The sequence below is a fragment of the Saccoglossus kowalevskii genome, chromosome 19, assembly GCF_978046115.1.
Source record: "Saccoglossus kowalevskii chromosome 19, keSacKowa6.1, whole genome shotgun sequence".
NCBI lineage: Eukaryota > Metazoa > Hemichordata > Enteropneusta > Harrimaniidae > Saccoglossus > Saccoglossus kowalevskii.
The window spans coordinates 21,838,916-21,864,097 of NC_140659.1; the positions used below are offsets into that span (position 1 = coordinate 21,838,916).

Below are 25,182 nucleotides of genomic sequence, written 5' to 3' on the forward strand. Positions count from 1 at the left end.
GGTATTACACTGGGTTGTAAACCTACCTGTATTTCACATGTTTACATTGTGTATTAGCACTGTGTTGTAACCTACCTGTAATTCACATGTTTACATGTGTATTAGCACTGTGTGTTGTAAATCCTACCTGTAATTTCACATTGGTTACATTGTGGTATTAGCACTGGTGTTGTAACCTACCTGTAATTCTACATGTTTACATTGTGGCATTAGCATCAGTGTTGTAAACTACCTGTAATTCACATGTTTACATTGTGGTATTAGCACTGGTGTTGTAAAACCTACCTGTAATTCACATGTTACATTGTGGTATTAGCACTGGTGTTGTAAACCTACCTGTAATTCACATGTTTACATTGTGGCATTAGCACCAGTGTTGTAAACCAACCTGTAATTCACATGTATACATTGTGGTATTAGCACCAGTGTTGTAAACCTACCTGTAATTCACATGTTTACATTGTGGTATTAGCACTGGTGTTGTAAACCTACCTGTAATTCACATGTTTACATTGTGGTATTAGCACTGGTGTTGTAAACCTACCTGTAATTCACATGTTTACATTGTGGTATTAGCACTGGTGTTGTAAACCTACCTGTAATTCACATGTTTACATTGTGGCATTAGCACCAGTGTTGTAAACCTACCTGTAATTCACATGTTTACATTGTGGCATTAGCACCAGTGTTGTAAACCTACCTGTAATTCACATGTTTACATTGTGGTATTAGCACCAGTGTTGTAAACCTACTTGTAATTCACATGTTTACATTGTGGCATTAGCACCAGTGTTGTAAACCTACCTGTAATTCACATGTTTACATTGTGGTATTAGCACTGGTGTTGTAAACCTACCTGTAATTCACATGTTTACATTGTGGTATTAGCACTGGTGTTGTAAACCTACCTGTAATTCACATGTTTACATTGTGGTATTAGCACTGGTGTTGTAAACCTACCTGTAATTCACATGTTTACATTGTGGCATTAGCATCAGTGTTGTAAACCTACCTGTAATTCACATGTTACATTGTGGTATTAGCACTGGTGTTGTAAACCTACCTGTAATTCACATGTTTACATTGTGGTATTAGCACTGGTGTTGTAAACCTACCTGTAATTCACATGTTTACATTGTGGCATTAGCACCAGTGTTGTAAACCAACCTGTAATTCACATGTATACATTGTGGTATTAGCACCAGTGTTGTAAACCTACCTGTAATTCACATGTTTACATTGTGGTATTAGCACTGGTGTTGTAAACCTACCTGTAATTCACATGTTTACATTGTGGTATTAGCACTGGTGTTGTAAACCTACCTGTAATTCACATGTTTACATTGTGGTATTAGCACTGGTGTTGTAAACCTACCTGTAATTCACATGTTTACATTGTGGTATTAGCACTGGTGTTGTAAACCTACCTGTAATTCACATGTTTACATTGTGGCATTAGCATCAGTGTTGTAAACCTACCTGTAATTCACATGTTTACATTGTGGTATTAGCACTGGTGTTGTAAACCTACCTGTAATTCACATGTTTACATTGTGTTATTAGCACTGGTGTTGTAAACCTACCTGTAATTCACATGTTTACATTGTGGCATTAGCACCAGTGTTGTAAACCAACCTGTAATTCACATGTATACATTGTGGTATTAGCACCAGTGTTGTAAACCTACCTGTAATTCACATGTTTACATTGTGGTATTAGCACTGGTGTTGTAAACCTACCTGTAATTCACATGTTTACATTGTGGTATTAGCACTGGTGTTGTAAACCTACCTGTAATTCACATGTTTACATTGTGGTATTAGCACTGGTGTTGTAAACCTACCTGTAATTCACATGTTTACATTGTGGCATTAGCACCAGTGTTGTAAACCTACCTGTAATTCACATGTTTACATTGTGGCATTAGCACCAGTGTTGTAAACCTACCTGTAATTCACATGTTTACATTGTGGTATTAGCACCAGTGTTGTAAACCTACTTGTAATTTACATGTTTACATTGTGGCATTAGCATCAGTGTTGTAAACCTACCTGTAATTTACATGTTTACATTGTGGTATTAGCACCAGTGTTGTAAACCTACCTGTAATTCACATGTTTACATTGTGGTATTAGCACCAGTGTTGTAAACCTACCTGTAATTTACATGTTTACATTGTGGTATTAGCACCAGTGTTGTAAACCTACCTGTAATTAGTCCCCGTTCGAACGCAGTCCAAAAACGGGGACTTATGTTTTGACCTCTGTGCGTCCGTGTGTGCGTGCGTGCGTCTGTGCGTGCGTCTGGACCTGTATCTTAGAAATGCCTGGACCAATCACAATCAAACTTCACACATACATCATACATGATATCATACATATGCACGTCAATTTGTTTCATGATCTGATTCAAGATGGCCGAATGGCGGCCATTTTTGTGCTAAAAATCATCAAAATCGAGCATTTCCCGGTTGTTTACAGATGGATTTTGTTCAAACCTTGTATATACGTTGGACGTTATAGGACCTTGATGCACATCATTTTGTTTTATGATCTGATTCAAGATGGCCGAATGGCGGCCATTTTTGTTCTAAAAAATCATAAAAAGCAACCATTTCTCGGCTGTTTACAGATGGATTTTGCTCAAACTTGGTATATACATTAGACATTATGGGACCTTGATGCAAATAATTTTGTTTTTCAGATAACATTCAAAATGGCCGACTGGCGGCCATTTTGTATTAATCAATGTGGTTCTCGTGCCATATCTCCAATATATTGTTTTGACTGATTATGTTCAAATTTTAAATATTCATTATACATCATGTCATAGATATATTAGTTTGACGATCCTATTCAAAATGGCCGAATGGTTGTCATTTTTGTACTAAAAAATCATCAAATATCAAGCATTTCTGGCATTTATGGATGGATTTCGTTCAAACTTGGTACATACATTAGACATTACGGGTTCCTGATGCACGTCATTTTATTTTTTCAGATCAGATTCAAAATGGCTGTCTGGCGGCCATTTTGTTTTCATGAATGGGTTTCCAGACCCATATGTCTGACTTGTTTTGTCTGATTATGTTCAAATTTTTAATATTCATTATACATCATGTCACAGATATACGGATATATTGGTTTGATGATCTTTTTCAAAGTGTGCTATTTTTGTGCTAAAAAAATCCTCGAATATCAAGCATTTCTTGCATTTATGGATGGATTTCGTTCAAACTTGGTACATACATTAGACATTACGGGTTCCTGATGCACGTCATTTTATTTTTTCAGATCAGATTCAAAATGGCTGTCTGGCGGCCATTTTGTTTTCATGAATGGGTTTCCAGACCCATATGTCTGACTTGTTTTGTCTGATTATGTTCAAATTTTTAATATTCATTATACATCATGTCACAGATATACGGATATATTGGTTTGATGATCTTTTTCAAAGTGTGCTATTTTTGTGCTAAAAAAATCCTCGAATATCAAGCATTTCTTGCATTTATGGATGGATTTTGTTCAAACTTATAACACACGTTAGACATTACAGGTTCCTGATGCATGTCATTTTATTTTCAGATTGGATTCAAAATAGCTGACTGGCGGCCATTTTGTTTTAATGATTGGGCTTCTAGAGCCATATCTCTTAAATGCTTTGACTTATTATATTCAAATTTTATATATTCGTTATACATCATGTTATATATATATATACATGTATTCAAAATGGCTGATTTTGAATGCTGTTCCAGAGCAATATCTCTCAATATGGACAAGTACTTGTTTGAGGATCAGATACAAATGTCAATCATTTTAATGTTAAAAAAATCATATTCCTGACATGGTTATATTCCAGCTATATTACTATAAACATAACTATATATCTCAAATTTGATAACTAACGGGGACTGTGCCATGCATGGCTTGTTTACATGTTTACATTGTGGTATTAGCACCAGTGATGTAAACCAACCTGTGATTCACATGTTGACAGTGTTTGCCTTAAGCCGTATGACTGAGGACTGCAAAAACTGTATCCGGTCCATAACGATTTTATCATATACCTTATAGGTGTAATTACAATTTTACCATGTCTTGACCTCAAACACATGACGTAATTTAGAGTGACATGTTTTGTTTTGATTGATGAATGCCAAGCACGATTCAGGAAATTATTGCCCTGATGTGAGACCATACTTCCCATAGCGTTACAATGTCTAGCAATACAAGGTATATAATAATGTGTTTTTTAGCTCCACTGTCGACTTTGTCGAGCGGAGCTTATCATACGAGTGATTGTCCGTCGGCGTCTGGCGTCCGTGTCAATGTTTTACTTTTCCGATTTCTATTTGAAAACTACAAGCCTGAATGCTTTGATACTTGGTGTATATGTACCTTGGGTAGACCTCTCTCAGATTTGTTCATTTCATGATCATATCTTCAATTCTCCAATTTTGGTGAATATTTTTGTCATTTTTGGTAAAAAGTGATATTTTCGACTCCTTGTTAAAAACCGCAAGTCCAATTGCTTTGATATTACATATATAGGTACTACATGTGGATCTCTCTCAGATTTGTTCATTTTGTAATGATATCTTTAGTTCTCTAATTTTGGTGAATATTTTTGTCATTTTTGGTAAAAAGTGATATTTTCTTCTTGTTAAAAACCACAATCATTTATGGTGAAAAATGATATTTTTGAATTTTTGTTGAAAACAGCAAGTCCCATTGCATTGATACTATACATATTGTTCATTTTCTAATGATATCTTCTGTTCTATAATTGAAATGTGCATTGCAAACAGCGGAGCTATCTCAGCCGAGAGGCTGCTTGTTACTTTTACAGCTTCTTGAAACTACAAACCTGATTCCTTTAATACTTTGAAACTAACTTAGGTAGACCTCACTTAGATATATTTATTTTTCTAATTTTGGTGAATACTTTTGTCATTTTCGGTAAAAAGTTATATTTTTGTTGTCTTGTTGAAAACCGCAAGTCTGATTGCTTTGATATTACACGTATAGGTGGACCTCACTCAGATTTGTTCATTTCATGATGATATATGCAATTCTCTAATTTTTATGATTTTTTTTTTTGTCATTTTCGGTAAAAAGTGATATTTTTGTTGTCTTGTTGAAAACTGCAAGTCTTATTGTTTTGATATTTTACATAAAGGTACTACAGGTGGCCCTCTCTCAGATTTGTTCATTTTCTATCGATATCTTCAGTTCTTTAATTGAAATGTGCATTGCTAACAGCGGAGCTACATTGTATCTCAGCCAAGAGGCTGCTTCTCTTGTAGTATGCTATTTTTGCATGCACTGTAAATTATGGTATAATGTTCATACTTTATTTGTCAGGTAGCATAATCGTAAAAATAATTTTGTTTTGGTATTTTGCATGTATCCTATCAACCAATGTCATACCACATATATCTGCTGTAACTGTTAATCTAGTACTAAAAATACCACACTTTCTTTCTCAGAGTACTGGCTCAGCTGAATCCACATCTGTGAATGCCACGCTAATAGCTGAGAAGGCTGTCATGACAACCAAAATAACAGAATTAGAAAGTCAACTCATCAAGGCAAAGCAAGAATCTGAGAGGCAGTCGCGTGAATTACAGGGACTAATTACTGAAAAACTGACTGTTACTAATGAAAGTGACAAACTAAAAGAACAAAATAGTAGTCTTTGTGAAGAAATTAAAGGCCTCAATGACCTTCTAAAAACATTGAAAAATGAAAGTGAAAAACTGGAGGATGAGAAAAAAAAGTCCCTGGAGGAAATTGCAAGTATGAGGAAGGAACAAGATGATTTGTTAGTTTTGCTGGCGGATCAAGACACAAAATGTGAGGAGTACAAGAAAAAATTAAAGTTGCTCGGACAGCAGGTGAGTGTTCTGTGTCCATGTTGTGTCTTTAAGTTATATATATATATTTTTTTGTTCCTGCTATGATAGTAGAATAAATTAGCAATGAAGATGGAATTTTTCGTTATACAAATTGTGTATTATCAAGCCAGATCAACCATTCTCTGGCAAATAAATTTCAGAAATTTACTACTGTCAACAAAGATCAAATGGGTTTTATGAGCAGATAATAACTATACTTTTCAAATGTAAATACTTGAACTTATTCCTTTCTGTGACAGTTGTTGATTGCACTCAGGTTCTATGTTTACTATTGTCTATTGTAGCTTTTCAGTCGTCGTTCGGACACAGTCCGACAACAGGGACTTATGTTTTGACCTCCATGCGTTTATGCGTCTGTTTGTCCGGACCTGTATCTTAGAAATGCCTGGACCAATCACAATCAAACTTCACACATAAATCACACATGATATTTTACATATGCACATCAATTTGTTTCACTATCTGATTCAAGATGGCCGAATGGTGGCCATTTTTGTGCTAAAATAATCATCAAAATCAATCGTTTATCGGCTGTTTAAAGATGGATTTTGTTCAAACTTGGTACATACGTTGGACATTATATGACCTTGATGCACATTATTTTGTTTTTCAGATAAGACTCAAAAGGGCCAACTGGTGGCCATTTTGTTTTAATGAATGTGGTTCTAGTGCCATATCTCTGACTTGCTGTGACTGATTATGTTCAAATTTCATATATTCATTATACATGTATTTAAAATGGCTGATTTTGTTTTAATTAATGCTGTTCCAGAGCAATATCTCTCAATACTCGTTTGACGATCAGATAAAAATGTCAATCAATTCATTCCTGACATGTGGACTGGGGACTGTGCATGCATGGCTTGTTGTTTACCATTTTGTATTGCTAGGTCACTTCAGATGCCAATGGTAACAAATTCTGTTTTGTTTTCGGCATTAAGTGAATTTTTGTTTAGTGAGATTTTCATTGGAAGATTAGTCAGATAAAGATGTGCACATGTGATATATTTTGAAATATTACGCGGTTCACTTTCATGTCCACAGGTACATTAATAAATAAATAAACATTTTTTACAGGTGGATGATGACGACGACGATGACGACGACGACGATGATGATCTTGACAATGATGAAGATGAGGATGAAAATGGGGAAGGAGGAGAAGAAGGAGGAGATTGAATCTTGAAAATACAACGTTAAATCAGTTTTTACAGATACATTAATACTGTGTTCACCAGATCTAATTATATTCTCTGACTGAAATATGCAACAACTATTATATATCTGTAGTAGTTGTATTTCAATGCACTCTAATTGTATACTTCCACACGGTGATGGAAAGTAACAAATCAAGACAATGCCCTCTTGTGGTGATTCTACAAGCCCGGTAGTACCGTATGTCTTAAAGTATAAGGCAGCAACTTGGCAGACTTCCTCACCACACATCTACTGACTGTTTGTATTTAACTGAAATGTTGGCTTTCCAGATTTGTTATCCATTTGTGTGGATCATTCCATATTACAATATGAAAAGTCGCTGCTTTTGCAAATTAGAGTTGAAATAATATACTTGTAACACCTTGTTTATTTATTTTCTTAAAATCAAATTATAATTGTAAGTGAAGAAACCCCCTGTAGCTATGTTGTCAATTACTGTTCATTTAAATGCAAATAATCTCAGTTTCTGTAACCTACGTGTATATTTGTAAATGAAATGATGTATTTTGCAGTTGGACTTGACCATATGCAGCTCATCCTGGCAATAACATTGATCCAAATTCGTTCCACATGGGCGTCTTGTATATTTCATTCAACACATGTTATTTAAGCTCTATTTTGGGAGTCAAGTGTATTGCATTATACATTACTTCAACAACACTGACAACTTAATCAATGTAAGTTACTTTGACATTCATTCACACATCATTGAACTTGAGTTGAGTCAGATATTCTTTCAGATATTAAACACCATTTAAAATATTTAATCCTAGTCATTCATCCGTTATAATCAAGTCTGGAATACACCAACATTTTATTTGAATGTCAGTGTCGGGTAATATGCACACAGTTTAATTAAAAGCCCCCCCCCCATTCTCAAATTTATTGTACATGTACGCATGGAAAAAATTAAGAGACAGCTACCAGTATTACTGATTTACTAAAGGGAAGCCTTATGTATGGTTCATTTTGATGAATTGAACGTTTTATGTAAGTTCAAATAAATGTCAGTAAGTCTTTCGTAATCGTACATGATCATTAGTGAGATGCATCATGGGAATATCAGTGTACACGTACATCGTAAATATTTCAAATTAATTCAAAAATTGCAATGATATATCATTACAGTGTATTTCTTTAATCCTTGATAGAAACTGAGTTACTGATCACTAATAACTAGATGTTTGTCATGATTTCCATGTGAGCTCCAATACTGCTGTCCCCATGGTAACAAGAATGTCTGATATCTGAAATACCTCGTCGCTAGATTCAATACAAAAATTAGGATTGTTTGCAGTTATACATATTAAGTCTTACACGGCAAATAACTTTTTATCATTTCTGAGAAATCCCTCGTATACAAAATGTGACAACTGCCGTTGGAAGTTGCGTCTAGTTAACTACATTTAGAAACAAATGTACTCAATATTTTAATAATACCTTTTTTTTTTGAAATAATTTTGTAAGTTATGACAATAAGTTGATGAATTGACAGAATATTTTTTCAGAATTTTATATCACTTAGAAGTTGATCTCAGCTGTATATATTTTAACCCTTATCCTGTATAGAAACTACAATGTTAGTCAGCCATTTTGTTTTTCTCTTGCTTCATTGGAGAATTACAAGTATAGTACATTATAGCTTTAATGTACTGTTGTATTATCTCTGTCTTTATTCTCCACCTGCTTGAATTGATTTGGAGAATAATTTTTTCTGTGTTCCCCTTTACACGCAAGTTGTATCAGAAACCGTTTCAGTTTTTAATTGCGTCTGCACAATAGACATTTGCCAAATTCTTATTTATGGTGGAAAATATTGGTATATATATAAAAAAAAAGTTAAATAAAATGTTAGCATAATTGGTGTTTGTGTCCACTTGGGCAAAGCATGATGGATAAATTGTGTGTCTGTTTTTCTGGGCATTGAGGTATAAATATGTATATATCTACCTCCAATCATTATGAAAAAGATATTAGTATAGAATGCTAAATTTTTCAATCCCAATTGTAAATTAAGGAATTACAAATTTTTGTGGTTGCAAATTTTCAATTTTACAACAGTCATATTCTCTTTTCACCCAATTGATTGAAGGTTATGGGCATTACCCAATGCATCTGCAGTCATTACTAAAAAATCATGCAATGTCTGACAAAGCTGGTTTCTAACACTTGCTAAGACTTTTAGTCTTGAGTCAATCAATATAATAGGAAATGTAGTCTCAAAACAAACACTTCGTTTTTGTCACAAGCTTATTGCAGCTAGAAATGGTGATTTATTTTTGGACAGTCACCTAATCAATGTTTGTCAAACCTGCAACAGATCAGTAAACCCAATTCCTGATACGAATCAAGAGCTTTTTATATAGTTGCACTGCCAGGTAATGGTATCTCTGAGTGTGAATAACAATGAATATAAGCACAGGTGCTAACAATGGTTTTCCGGGTGCTCCCTTGAAAAATTTGAGGGTGGCAGAAAAAAAATCCTGTAGAGATTAAAAAAATAATAGTGTGCTTATTTCTTGGAAAAACGAATATTACACAAAATTAAGATAACGAGAACTATTTTTTGCATAGTTTTTCTTTCGTTCCCCCCCCCCCAACTTGAAGGTTTCAAGAGTAAATCTACATACTCGCACAACTGCACTGGAGCTGTTGAGGTCAAATTTGACCAATTTGCTCAGTGATCAGGTTGAGGTAGAAAGGGAATTTCCTGCCATTTCTAATGTATTTGAGAGCCTAATATTCGTGAAAATATTCTGTGATTGTCAAATCGAGGATTCATTTTATATCACCAGTATAGTATTTAAAGGTGGCAAGTAAATCCCATTCCTGATGGACTGAGTGCCTGCACTATTTAATTTCACTGGCATATCGATAGTCTCCCTATTTGCATTCACACTCGACCCAAGACGATGCTGTGCTGATTGAATGAGAGGTGGCATTATTTTCTAGGAGGAAATGCTGAGCCTTATGTTACACCAGGGTTTCACACATTACTGATAGCCAGTCAAAACAATTTTAGTACCCTGGATATGTTTTCTGTGTCACATGCTTTGCATAATGAATGACCTAAAAGTGGCCATCGAGCAAAATCATTCACCATAGTCCTAGATCAGGGAGTTATCTACTTCCTGTAACAACAGGCCTACCTAGCTCAGGGGCTGAATGTCTGGCATTTCGAACTTGATCAAACAGCACTTTCCACAGCACGCATACCACTTTCCAACTGGGGAAACATAACACAATACTGAAAAGCTGTAGTTCTCAGAAAAGTCATTCACTAATCAGGAAGAAACGGTCCTAAGAACATGTGACTAGAAGGGCTCAGCACCAAGTGAAGATGCACCACCCAACCACTTCAGATGCTTCAGTAGGCAAGCTTTTGGGAGGCATGGACAACCTTTTATGGATAATACCACACTCCAAATTTCCTTTTGGTCATTTTATATGCTTTTTATTACAACTTGACGTCTATTACTCTGGACAAATGGTCCCATTTAGAAGTCATGCAAGATTCAGTTGGCTCGCCAAACCTGATTAACAACAAGTCCACCTCAATATGTACACCAGCAGATCCACTGAAAGTGAGAGCTTGGTAGCTAAAACTTCAGACTTTGTTCTCCACTGCATACACTCGAGCAATTTCCTAGCGACTCTGCATGAACCAATTAACCCCGAGAGCTTTCCAGCATTTTGCAACAAGAAACTTGTCATTGTCATACCCTACTGGGATCAACTAGCAGTGGCGGATCTACCACGTTGAAACAAATATTCAGTTTGTTTTTGTATAATAATGGCGATTTTAAAGTTTGAACCCCCTGTAACAAAATCCTGTATCTTGTATCCTGACAAGACAACAGACTATTGGGGGGGGGGGGGTGATTTTAATTACTTCACATGCTATTTTAAAGGTAATGTTATTTCCAATTAATGTAATGCAATATTTCAATCGATATCTCTAGTGGAAGTATGTAATGGGTGTAAGTGTGGCTTTGCTATGTGGAATGACTGATTATCTCAGTGAATTCAATCAATTTGATTCAATAATCTTCATTATTTAAACAACCATTTTGCAATATTCGCTGTATCTGGCATGTTATTTTACGGATATAGTGGACTACAGTGGATATGACAAACAAAATAGGAGATCACATCATGCAATTCAGATCATGCTTTGTGAAATGACTTTAAAATTCCATGTCTTGCCTCACAAAGTTGCAACCTGTGAATATTTGGATAGTTTTGTCTGATAAACCAATAACCAATCTGAGGTGTGAATCTGGAACAGTTCTGAACTCACAGACAACCCATAAAGATAAATAATGTTGCTACTGATGCGATCATTGAGTTGGTAGACAATGGCACATTTCAGAGTACCGCTAACAATTATAGTAATGAAGATTGTCCCTAATCAGGTCTGGTACAGACTTGTAAGCAACTGATGTCACACACACCAGTCCCCTGGCGTTTATAGTGGCGACAAACAGACTACTGATTAATTAAATCTGACAGAGCTTGTACTCTATGTAATCAGACACTCAACCCCGTCTCTGAGAACATCTTGGCAATGGTGTTGTGAATCTCCCGCATGTTTCTGTACATCATGTAAGGATTCATATTGCTATAGAACTTAAAGGGGTCAAACACCCTTCTTTGGCTGCAATCACCATGGCAGTCAATTTATCTGGGTAGCTCTACAAAAGTGGTGACTGAAAGCTGTACATGCCATTGGAGAAGGCTCCCTTGAAAGTTCTTATTGTAGAAGCACAATCAACTAAGGAAAGGGGAAATTGGTGCATATCATCTGATGTGAGTGTTTGAAGGTGGTGTAGGAGTTACATATACATATACCCCCAAATACCCAAGTACCTCAAATGGATTTTCTGTTTCTGGCCCATAACGATTTGTGTCAGTTCTCTGTGGGCTAGTAGTCAGTGGCGGACCCAGCAAAATGTATGGCGGGGCGGGGGGGGGGGGGGTGTTCCAAGCTTCGCTTAAAATACGAATACGAAGCGTAAATTGCAGAGAAGCTATGCGTAATCCAGATGATATGAATCGTCATGCGTTGGGGGGGGGGGGGCTGTCCGCTCTGGATCCGCCACTGCTAGCAGTATGTTTCATGGGATCTGAAAGTGGACAAGTCGTGCAAGCAATAGACGTGGCACATACCGAGACCAATTTTGGAAAACATTACAACAACTTGAGGAAATGATATACCACCAATGACGGTATACTGATGCAAATGGGAACTGGTAACTGGATTACGTTTAGAAAACTTATATCAAATGACACAACATGGAATTAGTGAAAGGATTATGAAAAATGTATCGATATATATATATATATAAATCAATTGCTTGGGATATCAAGGCAATTTATATCAGATGTTTGAGTTTTCCGAGGCGATATATCGATTGTATTTAAAATCTTTATAAAATGATTTTGAGGAATGCAGAAATAGTAACTCCAGACTGTAAGTTTAGGAGAACATGTGTACAGTCACGTACTTGTTTGAAAGTGATACTAATGCAATTGTAGTATGTGAATGGGTATAACAAATGGCTGCTAGTTGTTAGTTACTAATGGTTAGTTACTAATGCCAACATCAAACATAGTAGTATACATTCGGTCAGTTCAGTAAACTAACTTTACTCTAATCGGTCGCTGGTAGCATAGTGGTTGTCGCATCAGACTCATGATCGGTACACCCAAGTTCAAATCCTACCTTAGGCTGAGCATCAAATGGTCGACCCCTACCCTGGGTAAGTGTGCCACAGACTCAACTGGCCGAATTTCATTCACTACCGAATGCGACTTTGGGGGAACCTTGGTTAAGGTCCGCAGGATAGCGCATTAAAATTGCCATTTGACAGAGAGATGGCCACACAGTCCCTGTAGTAGTAGTCCCAAACATGACTACTACTTCTGTGGCAAAAATGCACTATGTGTCAGCACTTGCAAACGGCATAATTTTGAGAGATATAAGGCAAAGAACAGATTATTATTGTTAGCAGGTCCTTCATCATGTGTAAGGTACAATTTCTGTAATCAAAAGCTTGTCCTTCGTCAAACCAAAGTTTATTTGCCAATATCACGACAGTTCCTCAAAACAATGTTTTACGCCTGTGGCATATGTGTATGCTTTTTAGTCCCTGTTCGGAGGAAGCACGAAAACGGAGACGATTAATTTGTCCGGAGCCATTTCTCGGACACCCTTTGACCGATCTCGTTCAATCTTGGCATACAGACAATGTATGATGACCTACATATGCACGCCAATTAAATATGGCTAGCTGGCAGCCATTTTGTTCTTCAAATTTGCTAAATTCTGATATTGACGTGTTTGAAACTGTTTTTCGGAGCTGAACAGGGTGATTTTAATCAAACTTTGTATGGTGATCATGCATATTGAGTTATTAGGTGCACGTCACTTTTTTTTTAGCTTTGGCCCAAGATGGCCGACTGACGGCCATTTTTTGTCGTTTTTTGTGCTGATTTCTCTGAAAGATATGGCTGAATCACTTAGAAGTTTGTACATAGTTAGTATACTGCAAGGTAACACAACGACATATTTTGGCCATTTTGTCAAAAAAAAATCCACGTAAAATCACATTCTGTAATAGAATATGTCCGGAACTGTTTTTTTGAGCTGAACACGGCGATATGGCCTGATTCAGGTCAAAGTTGAATAGAGCATTTTCAATCAAATTTTGAATGATGACCTTACATATTAAGTTACGGTGCAAGCCATATTTCTTGTGGATATACTTGAACAACAGTACCCGACTACATCAGTAGTCAGCAACATAAATTAGGATTCGCATCCATTTCAAAACCATAATCGGGAATGTCATTCACTTGCGAGTTTCCCTACTCATTAACTGCAGTATATCGGAATAGAATTATCTTTATGATGCACAGTCCGCCAATCACAATACATGGATTTGTATGACAATACACAGTGCATTGTTCTTACGTTACTGACAAACGCGTGATTAGTAGACACGTGAAAATTGGTATAATTAACAGTCTGGCAGCTACGGCGAAACGACGTCTGCTAGAATACTTAGTATATCACAAACTCATATGATGCAATACTATGTGATGGCTTACTGTGGTACCTACAAGACATCCACATCATTTGGCCACATTTGAACGTTCTATTTCTATTTTCACCACCAGTGACTCGCGCCTCCATAAATTATTATGGAGTCAGTGGAGACTGTGGATGGGTACACATGTAATAGTATCTACAAACAAAATGATATGTTGCTTTCCCACGATGTTTGAATCGTCAACTGCAAGCATATTATGCGGCGTATATCCTGCCGAATAGTAATCAGGTATTATGTCTATAATAATATGTCTGTAGTAAGCTCATGTGAAAGAGTCGAGATCTAGAAACTACGTAATCCTTCGAATTCTTGCAGCTATGGGTGGATAACATATAAAATGCATCTAGAGATGTGTAACAAAGGTGCAAGCAATCTATTCTAATTGAATATGGAATAGAAAGTTGGAAGCCGGCCATCTTAGTGTCCGGGTGACTAGTAATAAAGTTGTGTATTCAAGTGTGTGTTCCTTTAGGTCGAACATAGTATTTCTATAGTATAAGATATATCAGTATCTTTGTACTCCCTAAGCGACCTTCCTAGCATACGGCTCTGTTGCCTCTATGTGCCTGTACGCAACATATGGTGGAGACCCGAATTACGTACTTCTACGCCGAAACTGATGTCATTAAGAAAAGATAAACGTTCAACGAGTTACAGATTGGCGATGTGTGGGGAGAACGCTGCTGATAGTCTGACTCAGTTGATGGACGAAATAATACTATCAAAACCGACAAGACAACTTTCAAGAGAGGTACCCGCAAGGACCGGACCACCAACGCGTTTTATATCTTTGTCAAAGACAGTAAACAATGTAAAAATAATCAAAGATCCAAATAGAAAATCTAAACGTTTGCAAAGTGAGGGCCATCGGAAACATAAACTGTTGACAGCTGTGACTATATTGTCAGGGGGAAAATATTCGTCTGTCTCTATACACGTCTGCTTGAGGTACCGGACCAGGAAAGTCACTTAAGCTTCACAGATATAACACAGCCATTCACTAGTAACCAGCTAAATAAGTCGGTCAACAAATACGCGAAAACTAATTCACGACACATCCCTTCACCCAAACTAAGCTTATGCCGCCTGGCATAACACATTCATAAATCAAAGATACCATCATCTACTCATCACTCGTCATACGGGTTAAATACAATATTAATAAAAGGTATAAATTAAAAGAGTAAAACACACTGATTAAATACAATAGTTAGAAAATCACAAAAACAACTGTTATAAATCTAAATATCCTACTCTTTCAGGGAGGGGCTCAAACTGTCCCGTTTTCCTCAAAACAGTCCGCCGACATAAGCCCTTTGCTGCACTCTCTCCCGTTACTAAGTTTACAAACTCTATATCAAAAGGTCAAAAAACTAAGGCGTGGTGTAACCATTTGATCGGCCAATCGCGGCCGTCGACAGCACGATCACGTGATTACCAGGGATGCGTCTCGTGGTTGAAGCATTGCAACCGGACACTAATAAACAATGAATAAACAATATATTAATCAAACTCCTGTTATATACGCTCATAATCATCACACTGAATACACAAGTCGTTAATCGAAACAAAAGTCTTAACCGTGTGGAAACAGAATTCAAAGACAAAGTCGCTATCATAGCACTTTACTCCTCTGACAATTAAGATAGAAAAGTCTAAAACGATAGACACTACTAAGTTACATATAAACCTGTTATCATGAACAAAAGCTTGCATCATCAAACAATACGTACATAGACGCACTATACTCTCATTTCAAAAAGATATCAAAAACGTTACAAAAGTGCCTCTCAAATCAATAAATTCAAACTCTCAAAGTGTATGAACTATTCCAAAAACAACGGATTAATCGACAACTCTGAAAAACTCTTAAAAACTCAATAAAACCTCAAAAACTCATATTCTGTACTCATAAACTTCTTAAAAACTCAAAACTGCGTGTTGCAAATACTTCGTCCACTGAGAAACGTTTAAATTTACCATCATAAAGGACCTCACAAAGTCATCAAATATCAGTTCAAAACAAAAATCTGGGAAGTCCCTTAAGCTTTAGAGTCAAATAGACGCACACAACGAAATATATGTTTCAATAGCTAGTCTTTAGCCACATCGAGAACGCCTCAGGGCAACTGCCTCGTCCGAGACTCTGCCCAGGACTGACTCATCCAGAACTCTGCCCAGAACTGACCAAGACTCTCTCGCCTCGTGGAGCTCTCTCTGGGACCAAGGACTTAGACCATTTATTACGCATCAAAACTTAACCAATTACAAAGAAGTTTAAAGACCATTGGCGGATTTAGATGGGGACGGAGTGGACCGTGGCCCCCTATTTTTAACAACCAACAGGGCTTCACGCCATCGGCGCTCGCGAACTTGGCCTTAGTACTAGGACACGTCATATCTTTTGATTAATCGTCCGCTATATTCATGTCAGAAATAGCACTCCGGATGGCGATGGTTATATTGTAATTAGTTCCAAATCACTGAGTCAAGTTCCATCAAGGACTTTGTATGAGCCTAAATGATGACAGATATAACACAGCCATTCACTAGTAACCAGCTAAATAAGTCAGTCAACAAATTCAATGCAAAAAATAATTCATGACAATATACTCAATGACAATTGTAATTCTCTTTTATAGCGACTTTTTATTTGCAAGGATTTCCGCCCATTAGGTTGACTTCAAGAAACACATGGGTAGTGTAAAGATTTTAATGTATTCTTGTCATCATGTTTAAAGCGAAAATTGTGATAATGTTAATCTAAGAATATTGTATTTTCAGAAATATTGTAATTCATTGTACGTTAACCGCAATATAAACCTTTTTGAAGTAGCGTAGGAAAAGTTGTGAATACTATCGTCTGCGACAATGTTGGAGACGAAACAACAATTTAGTGTCCTTAATGTAAAATTGATCCCGAACAACGAATGAAATTGATTTGCTACGAAAAATCGTTAGTGTGTGTAATGGGCATACCGTAAATACTGACCTTGAGTAAATCAAGTGAGGCTGTAAAAAATAAGTAAAAATCAAGAATCAAGTACGTGTATGTGTTATCTCTTTGTACATGAGGAACATTGCCAATGAGTGTATACTGTAGAATACTTTATTTTCGCATGGAATTTATTTTCGCTATTTTTGCTGAAGGGATGTTTCTGTGAAAATAAAATCCAGCGAATATACTTTTTTTCCTATATTTCACATTAAACTCCTCAAAAATCAGTGCAAATAAATTCCATACGAAACGCCCAAAAAGCCTTTTCAGTGAAAAAAGTATTCCACAGTATATATACATATATATATATATATATATATATATATATATATATATATATATATATATATATATATATATATATATATATATATATATATATATATATATATATATATATATATATATATATATATATATATATATATATATACGTATTGCAAGGTTACATGAAGTAATAGATTAAATAATATAATATAGCTGCAAGCAGCGATTCCCGGCTTTCGATGCAATGCCTGCGTTAGCGCTGAATTGCATTCATGCAACATTACACTTCTGTAATATCTGGGATAATGGAGACATATACTGTGATTAGTTTACTATAATACTGTAGGCATATTGATCAAATATATGTTGGTCTAATCACAGCACGGTGAATTTATCACACTATATGGCAAACAGGTCACAATTTTGCTAACAGGCGGGGAAAGATGCTGTTATGGTAAATTGGTGCTCTAGATAGTATTATGCATATTTAATGAGTTCTATGACCATATATGGTCATTGAACATTTTAGTAATTTCTCTTGTCCAATGTCTTCAATATAGCATTGGTTCCATGTCTGTATGTGCAATAGTGCTTGATATATTGGAGACATGTTTGTAAATGCAATAGTACTTAAGATATTGGAGACACGCATATTTAATGAGTTCATTGACCATATATGGTCATTGAACATGGTAGCAATTTCTTTTGTCCAATGCCTTAAATATAGCATTGGTTCCATGTTTGTATATGCAATAGTGTTTGAGATAATAGGACATGCATATTTAATAAGTTCTATGACCATTTTTGATCAACTCCTCGACAAATCAGGACAATTTTTTTAGGCAGTCATGACACTGTTTATCTCTACAGGTATGCTAAGTTTCATGTCAGTAATTTTATGACCATATAAGGGGAAAAATATGGCGGCAAAGGTCACATGTTCGCATTTCTTTCATGAATATTGGTAAGTACATACCACAGGTGCTACATAAACAAATTTGGAGATCCCAGACTCTCAGAAAGTGGTGCAATCGCGCTCTTCCGGGTTTTACTAAATCCAAGATGGCGGTCGAATGGCGTCACATATTGAAAATCGGAAAAGTTTTAGACAATTGAATATAGATTGTGTCTGTAAAGTTTCAGATCAAGTGGGCAACCCGTCTTGGAGAAAAAGTGTTCCGTTGTAAAAACGGCAGAATAAGAATAATACACATTACAATAACAAAAGACTTTCGATGCTGACGTAAAATTCAGGTTAATTAGATATATGAGTGAGTTGAAATAATTAGAAATTATTACTGAGACGTCTGGGGAATAACTAAGTTGTATATGTGTTAGCGTGTATATGTGTGTGTGTGTGTGAAGCGAAGTGTGAATGTGAGGATATATAACTCTCGTGCAGTGATGCAAACCTATACACTTACTGCATGAGTCAAGCCACTCGCTGGCCCGAGATCTTTTCATGAAATATGTAAAATGTGATTGTTTGCACTGCGTCTAGTTACTAATCTGTTTGACGGTGCATAGTATTTCAATCAACACAAAAACGGATAGATAGATTTAAACTGGATATATGGCAGGGTAAATGGTTTGCCGGCATTTACATTACAATCCGGGGATTTGGAAGGAAAAGCTGTTGAATGGAAAGTAATAGAATGGACAACCATTCACAATGTTTCTGAACTACGGAGATTGTTGAAGAGATGTGTACTAGGGGAAGGGGTTATGTATGTATTATATGTGTGGTTGTATGGCGAATAAAAAGATAAATATTTGGGAATGGAGAACTGATGTTAAGTCATACAAACGCCTAGCCTGCCTGCAACCCATTATCGTATACCAGTACACGCGAATTTATCATGGACGAATAAGCGATTGAGAGATGAAAATAACTTGTATAATGCGCGGCAAGTTTGCCACCAAACCGTTATCATATACTAGTAGTACCGGGAATTTGCAAATTCTTGATAGACCAATGAGTACTAGTAATCAAGAAATAAAATTACGTTGAGTTGATTAATTAGGAATAAAATGATTAACGGATAGAGGATCGTATCATTTTGAATGAAAACAGACCACACATATGAAAAACCGATAAATTGCGCAGACATGTACTTGAAAGAGTTAAAACACTACAATGCTTTTACAAAATGATTATCACATTTAAAAATAGCCTGAATGTGTTTAAAAAGGAGTATGATAAATACAGAGCCATGAATCTAATAAGAAAATTAGAATGAATTTTAGCTCTGTAAGCGTGTGGTGACTGCTAATATGGTTAACTGTGGGACAAGAATGTATTGAAAAAGTATCGAAGAAAAAGGCATTGAGCTGTAGTAAAAAAAAAATCGTTTGAGTTTGGGGCAAGCACATTTGTTACCCGATCGAATTGTGAGTCGCAACTAGTGTGAATTGAATTGATGAATTATTTGCGAAGCGAGTGGTAGTTTCTACACAAGTACACGTCCACACACAACCAATTTTACAATGCGCGATTATCTACACTCTGCCAACAAGACGTAGTTCCTTAACGAACCACTCATCAGTGAATATTTGTCTTGAAATTAATCCTGAAATTTCAGAGAAAAATGTATTTTGGCACAATACATACAAATTGATTAAAGTTATTGCCGGTATATACTCAACAAATGCATTTACAGAACTTTTTCGGTCCAAATGTAACGAACAAGTGATCAGACCATGTAAAAAATCATGACACTCAGCCATTACATAAATAGGGCGTCTTGAAATTTGAAAAAAAGATAATGCGTGTGGTTCCCGGAATCTCCCCCAGTTATAATACATGGATAGTGAACAACAGCGCAGCGGCTAAACAATTGATGTTATAGTCGAGACCGACACCACATGTGTGCAGAATGCAACGTTACACCTTGTAGCGTCTTGTGAATGTGTTTATTAAGATCATTGTAGACGTTTGTTTTGTTTATACGTCTTCAAATCTGATGCTTGAAGCACGTTATCTCTGGTTCAATATTTCAATATACTTTTTCATATATGTCAGCGGCGTTTTCTCAGGAGTTGTGTAAAGTCAGTGACTGAATTGGCTTCCGTCATGTATTCCTCCTTCTAGAGCAAACATATTTCTTATAATCTCGTAGGTGTAATCTGATGGTGATAGGTGCCCATGTACAGTTTACGATTTCCTAGATATGCGTTCATAACTCTGCTGTATAATAATATAAGTGTTGTGATATTTTGGCATTCATTTTGTAAGTATGTGAAATGGGAATAACATTCTCATCCGTACGGCAGATCAATAAACAAAAGGTGCCTAGAAAAATGAATAAAATATTAATCAGATTGTTTCTGTATGAAACCAGATCTTTACATCGGACAACATAAATGCGATTTAAACGATCTTATTCAAAGGATTTGCTTCACTTACTAGTTTTTATTTATTTCGGATTTGAATCATTTTTCTGAAAGGTAATTTGTTAACATCGAACAGAACAGTATTACGTTTCGCCATGGACTTGCTCATAAAACAAATGATGACATTCTTCATGTGTAAAATTGTAGAATTGCGGTGTTTGTCGAATTGGTTTCACTAAAGCAACGGATCTGCATCCCTCATATGAAGACGCTGCGTCGTAACTGTACATTTAATTATTTAGATAAAAGATCAAATCACTAAAATCCTCACATGATGAGAACCATATACTACTATAACATCTGCTATTCGAAGGACACCTGGAGTACATGTTGAAATGTATCCGTTACAACCCAGTAGACAAGACAGCTTTTTACCATTATGTAATTCTATGCAAAGGAAAGAATTGTTATGTATTCACAATATGAAAAATATACGATAAATGTCTGTGTTATTGATTATTTTCAACTAAATTATACATACACATATGAATAGCCGAGAGACTAGAATGGTACTTGATAAATGTGGCCTATATTCACCGGGTTAGCGAGAAAGAGGATAGCAATAATAGTTTTTTGAAAAACAAGAACAGAATTGATTTTCAGTGAGTTAAGAAGAAAATTGTTTCCAAGGAACTCGTAGCTTGTTTGTGCGAGTCTCCCGGGCAACCATTGACACGTTCATATCAACGAGGTTTAACAAGCTAGATTCGACAAACCGGTGACTAAATGCCTACAGTCGTTTAATATATCTGGTATTTTCAGGTAACTAAAACAGTTCCTTGTTAACATTATCACATAGCATTATGTTAACAATATTATCAAAATATTAAACCATTTATCTTTATATTTGTGTGTGTTGATCACGATTTGTAAAATACGCACGTACTACAATACATAATTTAATTGTGAAGACTGTTTGTTCGTCCACTAGAATCTCCCTAAAGAGGTTCACGCACAGGTCTTTATTTTCAAGCATGGTTTGAGTGGATGGACAAGGATTTGTTTTGATCCGATGCTTATATTGCCAATTTATCGCTATTATACTTCTTATTAAAATTACATATTTAGATTAAGCATCCACATGCTACAGTTGAATGGGTATTATATTGGACTGTTGTTAACACGTGACATATGTGGTCTACAGTTGCAATGTTCGAACAGGTACAATCGAATATAATTGTTCATTGATTGTTTTTGATTGATTAACATGCATTATAATACCAGCATTCCCTGGAATGAAACAATAGTCAGCTTTAATTGTGTGTACAGTTTAGAATGATGAATGTATGCAAACTTAAATATAAACATACGATAGAATATGCTGAATAGTAATTCATTCTGACGTACTTACTTTGTGTCGCCACGTGTTGTCAAATCATATTAACGGGCTGTGCTGTCCGTATCACATATACCTATCGGAATTCTCAGCGGACTCGCAACAAAAGATACCATGCCGCGACCTCACACACAGTCCTAATTAAAACTACGCATTGCCTGCGGGATGTACAGGCCCCTGTGATCTGCCCGTTGACGGTGGTATTCCGAGATTGAAACGCCAACGCAAATAATTTTACCAGGCTATTATTTCATGGTGATTTTGAGATGAATGTGCTAGCTTGAAATAAATATTATAATATTTAAAACCAGCCTACTTCGTAAAAAAACTAACTTACATAACACATGTTTGCAATAAACATGTTCTAATATAACTTTCTGAAACTGCCTGAGGTTGTGTCTTGAGTTATAAGAAAAATTATTATTTTACTATGTGTAACTACGGAGAAGATTCTCGAGTATTTATTGGATATATATACCACTTATATATTTCCCATTCGCCCTCAACACGTTATTATTTCAAAATGGAATAATTTTTTCACAATGGAATTATATATAGCAGGAAAACTTATATATATTATCATCACATTACTACATTATCACACATTTCGTGCATAAATGAAATAAACATGGCCAAAATGATTCCATTGTGAAAAAATTATTCCATTTTGAAAAAATAACGTGTTCCTCGTATCTGTGGCATATTAAGCATATTAATGTGTCATTCATTTTTTATGTGAGGTAATTTGCAAGCATATCACTCAAAAAAAGTGTTGTGTTAATCGGATTTAACGAGATTACCTTCCCACGAATTAACACATGCGACATGGGAAAAGATAAAGCCAAACCACAAATGAAAACACATCAGAGCGTATGATATTTGATGCGTCAACTGTGCATGTCCTCTCGGTAGTCCACAATCGGAACTGTTAGAAATATTCGTGACTTCTTCGGAGACTATATTGAGATAGAACTACATGTTTCGGCGTAGTCAGCAATGACGTAAGTATAAAGTGAGTGTAAAGTAATAATGTAAGAATCTAGTTAACTATGGCGAAACATCTCAAAATGAAAATGCAAACATTGTTGCACTATTGTAAACATTACGCTGTGCTTATCGAAAGAAACAATCATAATTTGATGAATGTGCACAATTACAAGGTCGTGTATGGAAACATTTAAACATGATACACCTGTACCAACACTTTATGTTTGGCCATTATTAAATTGTCATATATATGTTTCATGATGATGTGGCGCTTGTATCTTCTGCTTCTGCTGTATCGGTGTTAGGATTGGTTAAGATTGGTTAAAGAGAACGTTGCTCAGCTGGTTTCACTGTTGGCTATTTTAGATTTAGAAATTAGAAAAAAATGCCCGAAAATGTCATCATGCAGATCAAGTATTTGGGATCAGGGTTTAAAATTTATCAAAACATAGACTCTAAATCCAAGTTCACCTTATCTGCAAGACAAGTTACCCCGTATTAGGAAAAATGTGAACTTTCAAACAAGTGCTGATACGTTTTGGAACGTGTTATAATACGGCTTTTACTGTACAGAAAGTAGATGTGTGTAAGTATTACAAAATTTAATTGCCGCTGTGCACACCCGCCAATTGTACGATACAATCACTACACGTTTGTAAGATGTGTTAATGTTTTCATCCCACGACAACTTTATAGGCTGCAAAAATAGTTTAAGCTAAATGATTATCCGATTTGGTCATCAACAATTACGTAATAATAACAATTTAAAAAAAATATTCTTTTGTTCATATTACAGTTTTTAATTATTGAATAAGTGCATTATTTATGAATAATGGCATTTTGTAGAGTAAACATTCTTTTTCGACACATATGTATATGTCTAAGTACATATATAATGAAGGTGCTTATGTATGTTGTATTTGACGATTACAATGTTTGTCTGAATATAATTTGAAGGAATATTTTTCCCAATAGAACAAGTGATATTTATAATAATATTGTATTATACTACACATTATATATTTGGTTTGTTGTATCCGACCGCCATTATATTGTACTGTATTGTACATTCCATAAATCAAAAAATGATTTAATTTGCGATAAAAATAAACAATGCAAAATTTAAAAATGTGGCATCAAATGAGAGTGAACAAAGTATATTATTATACCTCATAGTCCTGTCAGCCAATCAGATTCACGCATTTGGCGGTCAATACATTTGTGTATGATCTGCTTAGCAAGGTATCCTGCATTATCTGGGATTATGTGAATACGTAGCTGGGGCTGATAACTTGAATTTCTTACGACGTATAGGGCTTTTGTTTATTTCATCAAGGAAATGTAATTACTCTTTGTGTATCTTACATACATTCATATTCCATTAAATTCTGAAATGTCAAACATTAACCCCGTAGCACCTCGTATCTTGACGACATATTACTTTTACAAACGCACGAAGCGCCGCGCTGTGCGCTTCTCGAACACAGCCGTTTGCTGAACGACGCCCCAATGCGCATCAGAACACGGAACCAAGATGCACGCTGCTTGGTCTTAAGTGTATGTTAACATCATCTTCATCATCATCATCATCATCATCATCATCACCATGCATGCTATTTAGTTATACTGTCAAATTATACAAACTATGCAACGAACTCAATCACAACGGTGGCGTACGTAGGCAAAGTTTACGATTGACAGAGACAGAATTGCAGTTCGAATACCCAAAACCCGCGGCATGCATCAAACAAAACAGTGAAAACAAACATAGCAAACAGACTATTGCCGAGTATTGTGTGCGTAATGTAATTGGCTGTCAGAGTCTTGAGGTATAATAAATAACAATGGACTTAAATTAAAAAATGCCAACAAAGATAACGAAAGGAAACCAGCAAAAGCACAGACTGTCTGTCACAATGCATTACAGGTAATATTTCCTGAAAAAAAG

The 25,182-nt window shown here is 35.8% G+C and overlaps 1 protein-coding gene across 1 annotated transcript in view; it reads left to right on the top strand.

Annotated features, from left to right (window-relative positions):
• Positions 1-8,998, top strand: part of LOC100368033 (general vesicular transport factor p115-like) — a 40,567-nt gene extending 31,569 nt beyond the window's left edge. Inside the window, exons 17-18 of the mRNA XM_085493938.1 lie at positions 5,492-5,899; positions 6,998-8,998. Of these exons, the coding sequence (XP_085350064.1) occupies positions 5,492-5,899; positions 6,998-7,099 (510 nt within the window). The 3' untranslated portion in view covers positions 7,100-8,998. The remainder of the gene's footprint in view (positions 1-5,491; positions 5,900-6,997) is intronic.
• Positions 8,999-25,182: the final 16,184 nt, after the last annotated feature.